This window comes from Chionomys nivalis, chromosome 9 (genome assembly GCF_950005125.1).
Source record: "Chionomys nivalis chromosome 9, mChiNiv1.1, whole genome shotgun sequence".
Taxonomy (NCBI): domain Eukaryota; kingdom Metazoa; phylum Chordata; class Mammalia; order Rodentia; family Cricetidae; genus Chionomys; species Chionomys nivalis.
Window position 1 is genome coordinate 12,555,479 of NC_080094.1, and position 17,883 is coordinate 12,573,361.

The 17,883-nt window shown below is 47.3% G+C and overlaps 1 protein-coding gene across 3 annotated transcripts in view; it reads right to left on the bottom strand.

Annotated features, from left to right (window-relative positions):
• The window catches only part of Ncoa3 (nuclear receptor coactivator 3), an 83,865-nt gene extending 78,224 nt beyond the window's left edge, over positions 1–5,641 (bottom strand). For 2 of the 3 annotated variants that reach the window (XM_057780448.1, XM_057780446.1), the window contains exon 1: positions 5,530–5,635. In XM_057780448.1, coding sequence (XP_057636431.1) covers positions 5,530–5,542 — 13 coding nt within the window. In that variant the 5' untranslated portion in view covers positions 5,543–5,635. Of the gene's footprint in view, positions 1–5,529 lie in introns of all 3 variants that reach the window. The other variant, XM_057780447.1, reaches the window with a different exon arrangement.
• Positions 5,642–17,883: the final 12,242 nt, after the last annotated feature.

Sequence of the window (17,883 nt, forward strand, 5' to 3'; positions counted from 1 at the left end):
TTTCAAAATGCAAAAAGAAACCCTGAAGCCACTCACATCAGCAACCAATTAGGGACAGGACAACAGCAGTTGGGGTTTGCTGTTGTTTCGTCCAATTCTATTCCCCAAACTAAAAAAATACTTTAAAATTCTCAAACAGCAGCTTTCAACTTCATAGAAAATACTTTAGAACCAACCATGCAGTCACGGCACAAAAGACTAGATGATGACATGTTGTGTGTGCAGGTGCAGACTTTTAAGTGTCTGCTCCGTCAATGAGATGCAGGGACCGAACTCAGGTTGTCAGGCTGCCCAAGCACCTTTACCCACTGACTGGATTTTACAAGCTACTCTCTCCCTTAGTAGACTGTCCCTGACACTGAAAGGAACCTTATTTCAGTGGGTCAAAATGGGCCTTCCTTGCACGTGCATGTGGTACACATGAACCCATGAGCCCACAGGGACGAACACACGCATCATAAAAAATAAGTTGTTGGAGAGTTGGCTCAGTGGTTAAGAGCACTTGTTGCTCTTGCAGATCTAGGTTCAGTTCCCAGCACCCACAAGGTAGTTCACAACCATGTAACTGCAGTTCCAGAGATCAAACACCCTCTTCTGACCTCAGCAGGCATCGTGGTTGCATTACACATTCATACACATAAACAATTTAAAAATAAATTGTTATTTCACTCCGTTTCTTGGGAGGCAGAGGCAGGAGAGGCACTTCTGGTCTATGCCAGCCTGGTCTACACAGTCAGTTACAGACGGCAAGGACTATGCAGTAAGATCCTGTTTTAGAAAAAAATGCAGCACAGAGGCAGGCCTGGTCTAGAAGAGCTAGTTCCAGGACAGGAACCAAAAAGCCACAGAGAAACCCTGTCTCGAAAATCAAAAAAACATTTAGACAAAGGGCTAGAGAACTGTCTCAGGGGTTAAGAGCACTAGCTGCCCCTTGCAGAAGATTCACAATCCAAGTAACCACATGGCAACTCACAACCATCTATAACTCCAGTTCCAGGGTATTAAAAGTTTCCTCAGGCACCAAGCATGCACGCGCACACACACACACACACACACAAAAGCATGTTGGGGGGGGGGGTATCATACAAGTGAAACACCTATACACATAAAATTAAATACATTTAGGTTTTTATTTTAAAAAGTCAGAAATAATTTAATACAATCCATAATGACATAGCTCTACTATCATTCTGGGTTTTTTCTAAGTTTTCCTAATGTGTGTTTATGTGCACCACATGCAGGCAAAACACTATGGAGGCCAGAAGGGAGCACTAGATCCCCTGACCTTGAGTTGTCACGTGGGTGCTAGGAACTCTGGAAAAGCAATAAATTCTCTTAACCACTAAGCCACCTCTCAGTCCCCTGTTCAATTATTTTAATGAACTGTTAGTAAATTTTGTTGCTGTTTTTTTCGAGGTGGTTTCTCTGTGTAACCCTGACTGTACTGCAACTGGCTTTGGTAGACCAGGCTGGCCTCAAACTCAGATCTGCCTCCATAGTGCTGAGATTAAAAGCATACACCACCACCTCCTGGCAGACTGTTAGTAATCTTTTAATATTATTTATTTTATTGAGTGTATATGACTGCCTGTGTGTATGTATGTGCACCATGTTCAGGAGCCTGGGGAAGAAAGATAAGGGCACTGGATGCCATGGAGTTGAAGTTACAACAGATTGTGAGCCAAGAATCAAACCTGAGTTCTCTAAAAATGCAGCAAAAGCTGAGCAGTGGTGGCACACGCCTTTAATCCCAGTACTCAGGAGGCAGAGGCAGATGCATCTATGTAAGTTCAAGTCCAGCCTGGTCTACAGAGTTCCAGGACAGGTTCCCAACACTACAGAAAAACCTTGTCTTGAAAACTGCCCCTCAGAAAGAAAGGAAGGAAGAGAGGGAGGGAGGGAGGGAGGGAGGGAGGGAGGGAGGGAGGGAGGGAGGGAGGGAGGGAGGGAGGGAGGGAGGGAGGGAGGGAAAGCAGCAAGTACTTTTAACCACTCAGCCATCTCTAACTCCCCAGTACTAATTTTTAAAACCATTCTAGCAATACAAAGTAGGACATGCCTATAATCCCACTTGAGAGGCTAAAGCAGGAGGTAGAGTTCAATGATGCAGAGATTTACAAAAAGTGAGCATCCTAGCCAGGCCGTGGTGGCACACGCCTTTAATCCCAGCACTCGGGAGGCAGAGGCAGGCGGATCAAGGCCAGCCTGGTCTACAAGAGCTAGTTCCAGGACAGGAACCAAAAAAGCTACAGAGAAACCCTGTCTCAAAAAAATCAAAAAAAAAAAAAAAAAAAAAAAAAAAAGTTAAAAAGTGAGCATCCTAGCCAAATGATGTGTCTTTCATATCTCTAATTCCAGCACTAGGAGGCTGAAGCAGGCAGATGATGAGTTCAAAACCAACCTGAACTATAAGCTCCAGGTTCCACAACAGCCTGAACAATGAGACCATCTCAAAACACCAAAGATAGGGGCTGAGAGATGCTTACTGGTTAAAAGAACTTGCTACACTTACAGAGGATCAGGGTTCACACTCTAGCATCTACAGTTCACCATTAGAAACTCCAGTTCCGGGGGCTGGAGAGATGGCTCAGCGGTTAAGAGCATTGCGTGCTCTTCCAAAGGACCCGAGTTCAATTCCCAGCAACCACATGGTGGCTCACAACCATCTGTAATGAGGTCTGGTGTCCTCTTCTAGCCTGTAAGCATATATGCAAACAGAATATTGTATCCATAATAAATAAATATTAAAAAAAAAAAAAAAACTCCCGTTCCAAGAAAGCTAATGCTCTCTTCTGATCTCACATCTTCTTCTGGCCTCCGAAGACGCCAGGCACAGATGTGGTATACCAACACATGCAGACATAACACACACACACACACACACACACATATATATATATATATATCAATTTGGGGGGTTGGAGAGATGGTTCAGTGGTTAAGAGCACTCTGGCTATTCCTACAGAGCACCCAGGTTTGATTCCCAACATCCTCAGGATGGCTCACAACATTTTTGTTTATTTTGTTTTGACTTTTATTTATTAAGACAGTGTCTGTGTAGCCCTGACTGTCCTGGAACTCACTCTGCAGATCAGGCTGACCTCAATCAAACTCAAGATCCACCAGCCTCTGCCTCCCGAGTGCTTGGATTAAAGGAGTAAGCCACCACACCCAGCTCACAAACATCTTTAAATCCATTTCCAGGGAACTGACACCCTCTTCTGATCTTTTCAGGCAATAAGCACGCACATGGTGCACAGATATACATGCAAGCAAAATAACACGCATAAAACAATTTTTAAAAAAGACAATCTTGTTGATCACATGCTGACGTCTGTGTTCTGAAGACCTCTTTGGTTAAGGGATGCTTTCTGGTAGAAACTGTTTAAAATTACAGCCTCTCACCAAGTCCACAATTCCCAACTACAAATGTACTTTTCTATATGCCAAAAGCTGGCATGTGCCTTTTTGTTTTCTAATGTTGATTGGACAATTAAGTCCTTTCTATCAACATATAATTTAGGATCAGAGGCACTTTAGATTACTGTTCATTTAAGTTCAGAATCTGAAGCAACCTCCAGCGACACAGGAGCTACTTACTGTGTTTCATTTTACATGTTACAAACAGAGGCTTCATCTTACAATGGACCCTCAGGGTTCTTCATCCTACAAGCTATTATTTCTTTAAGGGTTTTACCCCAAGCAACAGAAGCACTCAATTCAAAAGAGCCTTTCTAACAGCTATCAAGATTTTTTTTTTTTAAATGTATGTCCAAGCACAAGGTGGATGTCTGGTGTTCACAGAGGCCAGAAGAGGGCGACTCCTGGAACTGGAGTTAGAGACAGTTGCTGGATGCTGGGAATCAATTCCGGGTCCTCTGGAAGAGCAAGCAGCCTGTGGTCTTAACCACTGAGCCATCCCTCCAGCTCCTCCAGGTGTAAAGATAGCAAAAAGAAAACATTGTTCCCACCCCATTTCTCTCTGTTCCTTCTTTCTGTATATACGTGCTGGTCTTTAGTCCCAAAGCCAAACATAACCCATGAAATGCTAGCAGTCATTGCTTCATAGAGTATTTTTGTTCTTCTCAGTTAGGTGTCATATATGGTAAAACCTATTCTAAATAAACAGATAGCCATTTGATTTTTCAAAAGAGCAAACGGTTCACGAATTCGGAGGTTTACATAGCCATCTCCACAGCATATTTGCTGAAGATCTGAAATCCACACTCCTCCCCTGGCATCTCGTCTGCGCAACAACCTGCGGAAACAAATCCTGAGGCTTTCGTGCAGCACAGATCGGCCAGCCGATCCGACGAGAGCTGGCGTTTAAATCTCGGGCAACCCTGACACGAGCGCTCTCATCTCATTCAGTCCACTTAGCCTGCAGCAGACTAGAGACTCGCCTTCCTGGTCTTTTACCGCACAAGCTTAATTACAAAAACAAGTTGGCTTTGAAGCGCTACTCAGAAACTGCAAAAAAAAAAAAAAAAAAAAAAAAAGGAAGTCTTCGCATTTGGGAGGGGGAGAAAAGTTACTCGGCTTCAAGACAGTCTCCAACCTTCCGTGTCATACAGTATGGAGTCCTGGGCTCCTGTTCCGTGGGCCTGAGATGATCTGGCCTCTCCCAACTGCTCTACTGGTTAACTTTTTCCACCCTGGGCGCCCTCAAACTGCCTACGAAGTAGCATTGCCTCCCACTTCACACAGGCTGTAAGGCTCGGTTCATTTAAACTATTGCGAACAGAATCAATGAACGAATAAAGACTGGGAATTTAGGAAGGTGAAAGTAATCGCGTTGATAGGTGACACTAAACGGCAGAGCCGGTATCCACGCGCACAGAGGGCAGATCCCGCACTCATCCCCCGAACCCACGCTACACACCTCCAACTCCTCACACACATCGCGGACCCCGCATCCACCCCGTACTCGCCACACACAGACCGCAGACCCTGCACTCATCCCTCACACCTCCACTCACCCTGCACACACCACCACACACCTCGAACACCGCACACATCTTACACGCCCTGCATCCACCCTGCAGACCCCACGCTCACCCTGCATCCACCACACACACCTCGTAGACTCCGGATCCACACCACATACCTGGCACATCGCGCAGACCCCACATCCATCTCACACACACACACACCCCAGACCCTGCTCTCACCACCCACACACCCCGCACTCAGCCCGCGCGCACCGCAGACTCCGCGTCCGCCGCGCCCGCTCGCAGCGGAGCTGCAGCCTCTGCCCGCTGAGTCCGAGTCCGCCCCGCCGGGCGGCGCCGGCGGGAAGAGAAGGCTGCGCTGCGCTTCTCCGACCTGGGACTCGGCGGGGGGGAGCTCAAGCAGCAGAGGCCGCGGCCGCGAACTCCTCGCGACCCTGCGCGGGCCCCGGAGCCCATCACCGCCCGCCCGATCCTTGTCGCCTGCGCCGCGCGTTGCCGGGGACCCCCCCGAGACCCCCGCCCGGGACCATGCCGCCGGCCTCGCCCGCTGCCTGCCGCCGCCTTTCTCTCCACTCACCGCTCGCCGCCATCTTCCTCCAGCGCAGCTCTCGATAGGAAACTCACAGCTCAACCCCGGCCGCCGACACCGACTCCGCCGAGGCCGCCGACGGCGATCTGAGGAGCTGAGGCGGCCGCGGCTGAACCCGCGGCGCGGGGGCCGCCGGGATTTGTAGTCCTGTGGCCACGCCCAGCACTACGGGTCCCAGGGGGCCGTGCGCGCGGTAGGGGCGTGGTCAGGTGGTCTGGGTGCCTCCAGCCCTCCAAGGACCTCGAGCGTCTGCATTAGTTTTCTCTCTTGTCTCCATTCTGGAATTCCTGACATCTATGAGTGTTCATTGTGCGCCAAGCACCGGTCCTCAAGACAAGCAGCTGAGGGGGCGTCGTCCTTACTTTTCAGACGCCCTGCTATGTCACTGGCTGAAAGGGTTTTGGGTCACTAGGTGTTCAGTCCCCCGCTGTGGTCTCTCAAGTATCATGATTTACACCAGAGAACAACTTATGTTAGAGTGGGAAGAACTGGGAGACTCTACCTTAACCAAGGGCGGCTTGAACTTAGAGTCACCGGGAGTGGCACAAACTGTCATCACATGTCTCCCGGTAGGATGCGAGGCAGAGCAGAAGGCTCACTCAGTGTTTTGGGACCTGAATCTAACAAGAAAAAAAAAGACAAATTCAAAATGTGAAGCATTCAATAGAACCAGTCTGTGTGACCTACGCCTCGGGAACTGGAGGCACGAGAAACAAAAATACAAGGTCAACTTCCCAAACAGGTTTACAGTCTACCTGGACTAAGAAAATAAAAAGATGCCTAACCAAAATAAATAAATAAAAGTCAGAGCAACAAGTTGTAGTCTTATTTTCTTTCTTTCCTTCTTTTTAGATTTTAAGACAGTTTCTCTCTGCATACCTCTGGCTGTCCTGGAACTCGCTCTATAGACCAAGCTAGCCTCCAACTCAGAGATCAACCTGCCTTATAGGCTTATGCCACCATGCCTGGCTTGAGGAGAGCTTTTATATAAAAAGAATTTGGAAAGGAATTTGGAGTTGGGTTAGTGAGATAGATAGACATTGTCTTGGGAGACAATCCATATAAAATGTCTTCAATGTGAATACAATTAATTCTATCCTTGCTCTGCTGTCACCTCAGGATCTCTCACCTGCCCTGTGGCAGTCCCTGCTTCACTTCCACCCTTCATTTCTGGAGTCTGTTCACATAGCAGCCAAGTCCAACGCTGGCATGGTGGTGCACACCCTTAACCCCAGCACTCGGGAAGCAAGAGACAGGGAGATCTCAAGAGAACTCCAGGTCAGCCAGGGCTACATATGGAATCCCTATCTTAAAACTAATAATCGTAATAATAATAATTTTAATCAAAATGGTACTAATAATAATTTTTAAATATAACAAAAGTCCATTAGAAGAAATAATTATTGCCAGGCGGTAGTGCAAGTCTTTTTTTTTTTTTTTTTTTTTGGTTTTTCGAGACAGGGTTTCTCTGTGGTTTTGGAGCCTGTCCTGGAACTAGCTCTTGTAGACCAGGCTGGTCTCGAACTCACAGAGATCCGCCTGCCTCTGCCTCCCAAGTGCTGGGATTAAAGGCGTGCACCACCACCACCCGGCTGTGGTGCAAGTCTTTTTTTTTTTTTTTTTTTTTTTTTGGTTTTTTTCGAGACAGGGTTTGCAAGTCTTTAATCTGACACTCGGGAGGCAGAGGCAGGCAGAGCTCTGTGAATTTGGACTGTTACAGAGAGAAACCCTGTCTCTAAAAACCAAAAAAAGAAAGGAAAAAGAAAAAGAAAGCAGGCCGAGCAATCCAGCAGGCAGGGTTCCTCCACTGCCTCTGCTACAGTCGCTCCCTTAGCTTTCCTCAGTGATGAACCACAAGTGGAAACAAAGCCTTTAGGTCATGGCGTTTAGCTTAATGATGGAAAACAAACTACAGACAGGCATGCAGGTGTCTGCTGGATTTCATTTTGTCTTGTTGCTTTGGGAGCTAGGATTGAACCCGAGCCTTATGCAAGCTAAGTACTCGCTCTAGCATTGAACTGTGCCCTCAACCCATGTTTCTCATAGACTTACGTTTTCTGTAGACTCAAACATTTCCAAAAATAGAAAAGCTGGGTGCTACAGGACTCAAGTCAGAATGGGAGGACAGTACCCCCAGAACTCATAGAGCACTTATGTGTTTCAAGTACTTTGGGGTTTTTATTTTGTCATTTTTGTGGGGTTTTTGTTTTGTTTGTTTGAGGCAGGTCTTATGCTACAGTCCAGGCTGGTCCCAGATTCACAGTGGTCCTTCTGTGCAGCAGCATACCCAGTTTTTCAGGCACTTTTTGTAGTTTTTCAACACCCCCCCCCATTCATTTAATCATTGCAAGAATGCTGATTATCCTGCATTTCAGAGATGAGCAAATGGAGGTTTTAAACTAGTCAGTCACTTGACCAAGGATATACACCTCAAGGGTCAGCCTCTTCCACTTTGCCTTACTTCCTGTTCACCAATGTACAAGCAACAAAAACGTTTACCAGTCTTCTGAAACATTCCTGGAGGTAGTTCACTTCTTGGCCTTTTGGCTAAGATCAAGAGTAGCTCAGCAATTAAGAGCACTTGTTTTTGCAGAAGACCCAGGATGAGGCCGGGCGATGGTGGCGCACGCCTTTAATCCCAGCACTCGGGAGGCAGAGGCAGGCGGATCTCTGGGAGTTCGAGACCAACCTGGTCTACAAGAGCTAGTTCCAGGACAGGCTCCAAAGCCACAGAGAAACCCTGTCTCGAAAAACCAAAAAAAAAAAAAAAAAGAAGACCAAGACCAGGATGGGCTCTCAGCACCCAAGTGGCCGATAAACTACCTGTAACTCCAGTTCCAGAATATCTGACCCCCTCCTTTGATCCCCAGTGGCACCAGGCACACATGAGCACATGAGGTACACTCACACATAGAATAAAATAAGGAAAAAAATAGCTGAGCAACAATTCTAAAGGCAGATTGCTGCAGAGCCTGTTCCTAAAGCGGGAGGATGCTCAGATGGCTCCCCTCCCCTCTCATCACATCATATTGTCATTCTGACCGGAGCCTATAGCCTCGTGGTCACCAAGTGATGGTCAGAGCTGAAGCATCATCATCTCAGCTCACAATTAAGCCCCAAATACAGTGTTGGAATCAATAAGTGTCAGGAAGTGTAGCGAGCTGCATGAAGCCACATCTGATAATCAGCTCCTAATTATTGGCTAAGACCTGACTTATGCTGTGATCACGCAATGATTGTCAGCTGCTTGCATATGCGTGGACCTATGGGCAGTGTCCACCTGGCAATCCGGGGTTGGTTGCCCATGCCTATTTAAGGGCTGGGTAGAGGTTTGCCCGGAGAGAGAGGGAGAGAGAAGGAGAGAAAGAGAACAAGGTCCTGAATAAAACTGCAGCAGGAAGAGCTCCGGTGTGTCGCGTGTCATCCTTGAGGGACGAGGTGGGGCGTGACAAGGAAGGATATTATAGCTACAAGCACACTTTTTCTCTGAATACCTTACTTTCCCTAGCCTAATCAGATGCCCCCGATATCTCATTATAACAGGGGTCTGGGCCACACGGCCATCTCTAGATGCAGTGGAATACAGGAGTGCAAGTGGCTATTCCTGCTTGGGCTTTAAGTGAAGTGAATGGGTGAGTGAATGCCTCTCGGTGTGTGGTCTAGTCCAGGGGCTCTGCTTCTTTTTTGGAGGGGTGGGGAGTAGTTTTTTGAGACAAGGTTTTTTTGGGTAGCTGCCCTGGCTATCCTGGAAACTCACAGAGTAGACCAGGATGGCCTCAAACTCACAAATCTGTCTGCCTCTGCCTCCTGAGTGCTGAGACTAAAGCATGAGCCACCACTGCCCAGCTTTCCTTGACGCTTAGAGAATCTCGCATTTTAGCACAGGCTGTCCAGGAATTCACTGTATAATCCAGGCTGGAGAGAAACCCAGAGCGCTCCTCGCGGCTCTGCTTCCCAGCGCGAGACTGACAAGGTTGAGCCTCTTATGCCTGGCTCCCAAAGACTGCTTCTGTTTCCCTGCTTTCCCCTTCCCCTGAATACATCCTCTCTTTTATGGTGTTACTAGGGGTTGAGAGTGTAGGCTGTGGGGCTGGGAGTCTAGCTCAGTGATTAGGGCATTTGCCTTGCATTCGCAAAGCCATGGCTTTGATCACCAGCACGGAGGGAAAGAGAAGAAAAAAGAAATGTGGTACTAGATAATCTCAGGTGTCCGGGAGGTCGAAGCAGGAAGACCACAAAGCCAAGACCAACCCTGACAACTTGGGGCGACTTAGCACAATCCTTTCTCAACTTTTCAAAAAAACAAACGAAAAAAGGTGGGGAAGGGGGCTGGGGTATAGCTCAGCGCAGCAGCAGCGCCGCCTCCCAATTCAGTCCTCAGTGTCACTAATTAATTAAATAAATGAATAAATAAAGACTGTTTTTAGCACTTAATCATCTCAGCAGGCTAAGCCTGTTCTGCTACTTTCAGCGCTCTGCGATAATGGTTGATTTCTTCAACTTTCTGTGCCTTACCTGAGAGCACCAGCAACAGCACCTACAGATAGCTGGTGAGATGGTTCAATGGGAACCTAAGAACCACATCAAGCCAAGTGTGCACTAAATTAGCTACGATTACATGTGCCAGTTCTGGGCTTGGGGCTAGCAGGAGCTACCAACAAGAGGCAGAAACAATTTCCCCCGTTTTCCTCCCATCTTGCCTCATTATAGTCATTACAGTCCGAAGTTTTCCCTGCAAATGAAAATAAGATGACTCGGGCCCGGGCACTGCGCATGCCTGAAACGCTGCTTGGAAAGACCAGCTCTGAAAGTGAGTTGGCACCAGCCCACCTCACCCCAGGCTGTTGTCTGAACCGCTTCACACCCGTGCAGTTATCTGGGCTTAGAAGGAGCGAGACAGGGACAGACAGATGAGATCCAGGGTCGGCGGAGACTCTCTGAGTGTGGTTTAAAGTGGGGGAAACACTTCTGAGACAAGCGCTTCCCTATGGTCATAAAGAGCAGTCCGAGCGCCTCCACCCAGACTGGCCACTCTGTCTTTAAAATCGGCTCTGGCGACGTGTGTGTGTGTGTGTGTGTGTGTGTGTGTGTGTGTGTGTGTGTGTGTTTGTGTGCCATGGATGGCCTGGCAGCCAATTGCTGCTGGCCCTGGAGCTGGAGGCAGCCAACTTGCCCTGCCTGTGACCTGCAAGTGGCTCTCCCTGACTGGAGGAATTGGAAAGCCAACTCACTTCTGGTTAGTAGTCGTTCTCTTAACTTTTTTTTCTTGTTGTTTGTTCGGATTATTTGTTGCTTCATTTTTAAGGCAGTTTCTCCTGTAGCCTAGACTGGCCTAGAATTTTCTATGTAGCTGAAAACAACGTTGAGTTCCCAATTAACCCACATCAACCTTCCAAGTGTTTGCCTTTTAAGCCATACCTGGCTTTTTTTTTTTTTTTTTTTTTTTTTTTTTTTTTTTTTTTTTTTTTTGGTTTTTGGTTTTTTGAGACAGGGTTTCTCAGTTTCAGACTGGCTATAGAGACAGTCCTGGAACTTGCTCTGTAGACCAGACTGGCCTCGAACTCGCAGAAATTCTCCTGCCTATACCTCCCGAGTGCTGGGATTAAAGGCATGCGCCACTTGTTTTTTGAGACAGAGTCTCCCTAGGTAACTATGGCTGGCCTGGGACTCACTATGTAGACTAGGCTGACTTTAAAAATTGCCAAGAGGCCGGGCGGTGGTGGCACACGCCTTTAATCCCAGCACTCGGGAGGCAGAGGCAGGCGGATCTCTGTGAGTTCGAGACCAGCCTGGTCTACAGAGCTAGTTCCAGGACAGGCTCCAAAGCCACAGAGAAACCCTGTCTTGAAAAACCAAAAAAAAAAAAAAAAAAAAATTGCCAAGAGATCTGCCTACACCCCCCCACACCCACCCCCCACCCCCCCACCCCCCCACCCCCTCCCAAGGTCAGTGTTAATTGTCAACTTGACATAGGTATTTAGAATCACTTGGTGGGGTGGACCTCTGGGGCTGCCTGCAAGGGATTATCTTAATTGTGTCAATTGAGGTTGGCGACCTGCCCACTGTGGGTGGCACCATTCCCCAGATGGGCTCCTGGGCTGTGTAAATGGAAGAAAGGAGATGGACAGTAGCAGTCCTGCCTTGCTTGTTTCCTGACAATGGATGGGATGTGACCAAGATCTGCCTCCTCCACTTCCTATGCACTGTGAGCTGAAATAAATCATCCATCCTTAAATGGCTTTTGCTCAAGCATTTTATCACATCAACAAGAAGAGAAGCTAAAACAGCACCCAAAGGAGAAGGTCTCAAATAGAAAACAAGGGTTAGCCAGGCAGTGGTGGCCCAAGTCTTTGATACCAGCACTCAGGACACAGAGATGGCAGGTGTATATCTGAGTTTGAGGCCAGCCTGGTCTACAGAGCAAGTTCCAGGACTGCTACACGGGAAAACCCTCTCGCCCCTCTCTCCAAAAAACAAAACAAACAAACAAAAAAAAAAAAACAACCAACAACAACAAGAACAAACAAACAAGAAACCCACACGTGTTGATTGGGTGAGGAAAACATGGAGCTTTGATGCGTCACTGTGGAACTGTGAAAAACTGCATGCATCCATTTCGGAAAATGAACATCTGAGCTGTACTTCAGATGGTAAACATAGAGTTGCCGTACGCCCCAGCAATTCCAATCCTAGGTATATACTCAAGGGAGCTAGAAACATGTCTGGGCCAGGCCTGGATGCCCATGCCATGATCCTAGCATTCCAGAGATGGAAGCAGGAGACAGTCAGGTCATCCTCAGTTACACAGTAAGTTCAAGACCAGACTGAGCTATGCAAGCTCTTGGAGTGGCGGGGGGGGGGGGGGGGGGGGGACGACGACGACAAAAGGGAGGGGGAGATGGCTCCTTGAGTAAAGTGCTTGCCTTACAAGTATGTAGACCACAATTCAAACCCCAGCACCCACATGAAAGTATAGCAGTGCATACCTATAATCCCGGCACTAGAGAGGTAGGGACGGGAAGACCTGAGGGTGACCAGCTGGCCAGTCTAGCTCAGTGAGCTTCTGCTTCAGTGAGAGGCTGCTGTGGGATATTATTCTAAGGCATGCTGCTTTTGTTTATGCTGCATTTGTTTAACTCTGTGAAGCTGTGATTCTTTGCCTGTCTAGAACACCTGATGGTCTAATAAAGAACAGAATGGCCAATAGAGGCAGGAGAAGGGATAGGCGGGGCTGGCAGGCAGAGAGAATAAATGGAAGGAGAAATCTGGGAGGAGAAGGAGGAGGAGCGAGATAGAAAAAGGAAGAGGACGGATGACAGGAGCCAGCCACCCAGCTACACAGCAAACCACGGAGAAAGAAGTAAAGGAAGGTCTACAGAAAATACAGAAATAGAGAAAGATAAAAGTCCAGAGGCAAAAGATAGATGGGATAATTTAAGGTAAGAAAAGCTGGCTAGAAATAAGCCAAGCTAAGGCCAGGCATTCATAAGAGAAAATAAGACTCCATGTGTGTGTAATTTATTTAGGAGCTGGGTGGCGGGCCTCCCAAAAACAGCCAACAACACCTTGGTGTTCCAAAGTGGGGCTAGAGTAAAATATATATATAAAACAACATCTCAAAACATAAGGTGGCCGGGCGGTGGTGGTGCACGCCTTTAATCCCAGCACTTGGGAGGCAGAGGCAGGTGGATCTCTGTGAGTTTGAGACCAGCCTGGTCTACAAGAGCTAGTTCCAGGACAGGCTCCAAAACCACAGAGAAACCCTGTCTCGAAAAACCAAAAAAAAAAAAAAAAAAAAAAAAAAAAAACATAAGGTGGAGAACCTGGAGGTAACACATGCTTCTTATCCTACCACTAAGTAAGGAGATGCTGGCAGATCTAAGGTCCACGCCAGTCTGGTCTACATAGTGAGACTAACCAGTTAGAACTATATGGTGAGATCTTGTCTCAAAAACGAACAAGCACCAGCAATCAAAAGGTGGAGAACTACAGAGGGAGTCCTACAGCATCAACCCCTGTCCTCAGGCACAGAAGCATACACCAACACCTTCTCCTGCCTGCACACTGATCTGGAAAAAAAATTAAAGTAGGCACAAGCCTTTGATCTTGGCACTCTGGAGGCTGAGCTAGGAAGCTTCAGAGTTTGAAACCATCCTGGGCACCGTAATGTCAAGTCTAGCCTAGGCTACATAATAAAGGAAAAGCTTAAAAGAAAAAGCTTTCTTTTGATCCAGTTTCCGAGGCTCAGTCCTGGGTCACTTGCTGCCCTGTTTGTGGGCCTGTGGTCAGGCAGGTCAGGACACAAGTGAAGGACAGAGCAGACTGCTCCACCTCATAGCTCGTAGCTATTGGAAAGCAGGAAGGGGGCCGAGGTCTCAGTACCCCTCTCACTGGCACGTCCCCAGTGACCTGGCCTCCTTCCACTAAGCCCTACTTCCTAATGGTCCCACACCACCTTCCAACAGCACCAGGAGCCAGCAACCCTTGAGGCCAACACCGTGACAAAAATCAGAAGCAAATTTTACAAAGGGGTGTTATCCTGGAACGGTACCTTTTGCTTATAATTCTAGCACTTGAGTGGTCGGTAGAGCCAGGAGGGTCAGAAGTTCAAGGTCAGCCTCTGTGTTACTTAGTGATTTTGAGGGCTGCCTGGGCCCCATCAGGCCCTGTGTCAAAACAAAGTAATGACAGGAGTGGGGGTAGCTCAGTGGTAGCGTGCTTGCTCAGAATGCACGAGGACCTGGCTTCCGTTCCTGACACCAGAAGAACAGAAATAATGGAAGAAACTCAAATGATGTAAAAGAGGAAGAGAGCGGTGGCAATCACCTCCCACCCAATTTCTGCATCTTTCTGTCTCCAGAGATACCACGGTGACTGTCTTCCTGTCGCTTCAGATATACTCCGTGTCCACACAACCTGCCTCTGGGTACGTGCGTTCATGCGCGGCTCCCACAAGTGTCTCTGCACACAGGTGTTCTGTCTTGCTTTATCATTTAAGAATGTGCCAATTGTTCTTGTGCAGATTAGCTGCCTCGCACACACCCTGATCACTTGGAAAAGGAGTCTCCGCGAGAAATTGTCTAGATAATGTTGGACTCTGGGTATGCATATGATGTTTTTTGGTTGGGTTTTTTTTTTTTTTTTTTTGAGACAGTGTCTTGGGTCTCAAGAGATGGTTCAGAGGCTGAGTTGAGAGCACTGGCTGCCCTTCCAGAAGACCCAGGCTCAATTCCCAGCACCCACATGGCAGCTCATTACTGTCTGTAACTCCAGTTCCAAGAGATCCAACACCTTCACACAGACACACATACAGGCAAACCACCAATGCTCAGGAAATAAAGATAAATAAATTTAAAAAAAAAAGTGTTTCACTATGTACCCTGGATGTCCAGGAATTCAACACGTAGACCAGGCTGGCCTCGAACTCACAGAGCTCTGCTTTCTCCTCTGCCTCCTAAGTGCTAAGATTGAAGTCATGAACCAAGTCTAGCCCATGGCAATAAAACTTTATTCTAAATGTTAAGCACAACAACAGGAAGGAAACTAGGAGGGGCCTCTTGGTGGTTACCTGGGAGAGCCAGCCGGGCTTTTGGAGCAGCCTTTGTGATATCGTGAGTACACGGCAGCCTCATCTGATGTCCTTCTGCTTTTCGGCCACCAAGAGTGTTCTGCTTTCTTTTGATTACATGGAATTTTCCTTGTTCTTTTCTCTTAAAAGCCATTTTCCTTGTGGTTTTTTTGTTGTTTGGAGACAGGCTGGCAAGTAGCCCAGGTTGGCCGTCCATCTTGATAAATAGCTGAGGCTAGCCTTAAACTGCTCTTCTTCTACATTCTAATTCTGGGATTAAAAGCATTGTGTGAGGTGGAGGCTGGCGAATCTCTGTAAGTTTGAGGCCAACCAGGTCTACAAAGCGACTTCCGGGACAGCCAGAGATACACAGAAAAACCCTGTCTTGAAACCCCCCCCAAAAAGCATTGTGTGTATGTGTGTGTGTAATAAGTGTGCATGGTGTGTAGATGCACATGCACATGGGGTCCAGAGATCAAGGCCTATGGTTCCTTTTAATCACCCTCAACCTTTATTTTACAAGACAGGGTCTTGCTGAATCTCAAGTGCATAGTTTCAGCTAGGTTGGCTGGTTAGCGAGCTCCCAGAATTCACCTGGCTATGCCCTACCTCCCACCCCCACCCATTGCTGGATTACAGAAGTTGAATGCAAATCCCCACCCAGCTTTTGATATGGCTGCTGGAGATCTGAACTCAGGTCTTCGTGTTAATGTTTGAGAAGAATTTGTTTGTTTGTTTGTTTTTCATATCAGAGGCGCTAGGCACCAAGGATCAAGATTCCCTAAATCTCTTCCACCTTGTAAAATATTTATGCAAACCTTTTCATCTTCCTCACCTGTCCCAGAACTGGTTCCTACCAGATGACCCTTCCCTGTCTTTTTCCTTTGCCTTGGTTATACATTAGCCCCTGGAGCCAGACTGGGTGGGGGGGTGAGACTCAGTTCCACCTGCCTTAAGATAAAAACAAAATGAGCTTCCTGTCCAGTGACCTGTTGTCCTGGTTTGGATCCCCAGTACACCCTTTTTACAGAAAGAAATTGCTTTGCAGTATTACTTTTGATTTGCTCAGGTGCTTCTGTGTGTGGCTTCTAGACTATTGATTTCAACACACCACAGGCCCTCTCTGTTAAGCCATCTCTTCTGTCTGTCTGTATTTGACAAGGTTGTATGCTATCCCAGACTGGCTGGAACTCTCTCTGTAACCCACCCAGCCGGCCTGGAATTTGTGGCATTTCTTCTTATGCAAGCTCCTATAGTCCTAGCACTCAGTTGGCTGGAGCAAGAGGATAGCCTCAGGTTGAGCCTAGCCTGGGTTACATATATCTAGTTCCAGACCAGTCAAGTCTGCTAGTAAGACCTTGTCTCAAACATGCACACACACATGCACATACACACACAAACAAAATAACAGAATTCATAAGTAGAGTTGTTGAGACTGGAAAAAAAAATGGCTCAGTGCTTAAGAATACTTGCTGATCTTGGAGAGGACTAGGGTTTGGTTCCCATCTTCCACATGGCATCTCACTGTAACTCCAGTCCTAGGGGATCTGCATGTCCTCTTGCCTCTTCTGGCCCCTGCAGGCATCAGGCACACACACATATGGTACACAGACTTCTGTCTTAGTTACTGTTGCAAAATAGAATATTTGTTGAAGCCGGCCGGTGGTGGCGCATGCCTTTAATCCCAGCACTTGGGAGGCAGAGGCAGGCGGATCTCTGAGTTCGAGGCCAGCCTGGTCTACAAGAGCTAGTTCCAGGACAGGCTCCAAAACCACAGAGAAACCCTGTCTCAAAAAACCAAAAAAAAAGAATATTTATTTGACTAAGTAAAGATACGTTTCATTTGTTCGTGCTGCAGAATAACTGTTTAACTATGTAAAGATATGTTGCTTTTGTTTATGCTGCATTTTCAAGACTGGGTTTCTCTGTAGCTTTGGAGCCTGTCCTGGAACTAGCTCTTGTACACCAGGCTGGCCCCCAACTCACAGAGATCCGCCTGCCTCTGCCTCCCAAGTGCTGGGATTAAAGGTATGTGCCATCACCGCCCTGGTTTATGATGCATTTATTTAACTATGTAAAGATGTGTTGCTGTTTTACCTTGCCTGCCTAAGGCACCTGATTGGATCTAATAAAAAGCTGATTGACAATAGTTCAGCAGAGGAGGGATAGGCAGATCTGGAGAGCAGAGAGAAAAGGGAAACCAGCTCACTGGGGGTTATGGGGGTAGCTAGACAGACACGGAGGAAGCAGGATAGTGGGATGGGCAGTACATCATCAGGTAAATGAGCCTCAGGGCAGCACAGAGCTTAAGAGAAATGGGTTCATTTAAGCAAAAAAGAGCTTGCTAGAAACAAGCCTAAGCTAAGGTCGAGCATTCATAATTAGTAGTAAGTCTCTGTGTCATGATCTGGGGGCTGGCAACCCAAGAAAGCCTGATACAAGTTGCTTTCCTATTGTTGTGACAAAATCCTATGATCAACACCACTGATAAAAGAAAGTATTAAGCCGGGAGGTGGTGGCGCACGTCTTTAATCCGGGCACTTGGGAGGCAGAGGCAGGTGGATCTCTGAGTTCAAGGCCAGCCTGGACTACAAGAGCTAGTTCCAGGACAGGAACCAAAAGCTACAGAGAAACCCTGTCTCGAAAATTTAAAAAAAAAAGAAAAGAAAAGAAAAGAAAGAAAAGAAAAAAAAGAAAGTATTAAATCTGATCTATGCTTTCAGAGGCTCAGAGTCCATGATGGTAGAGCAAAGGAACAGTTGATCCACAGTCAT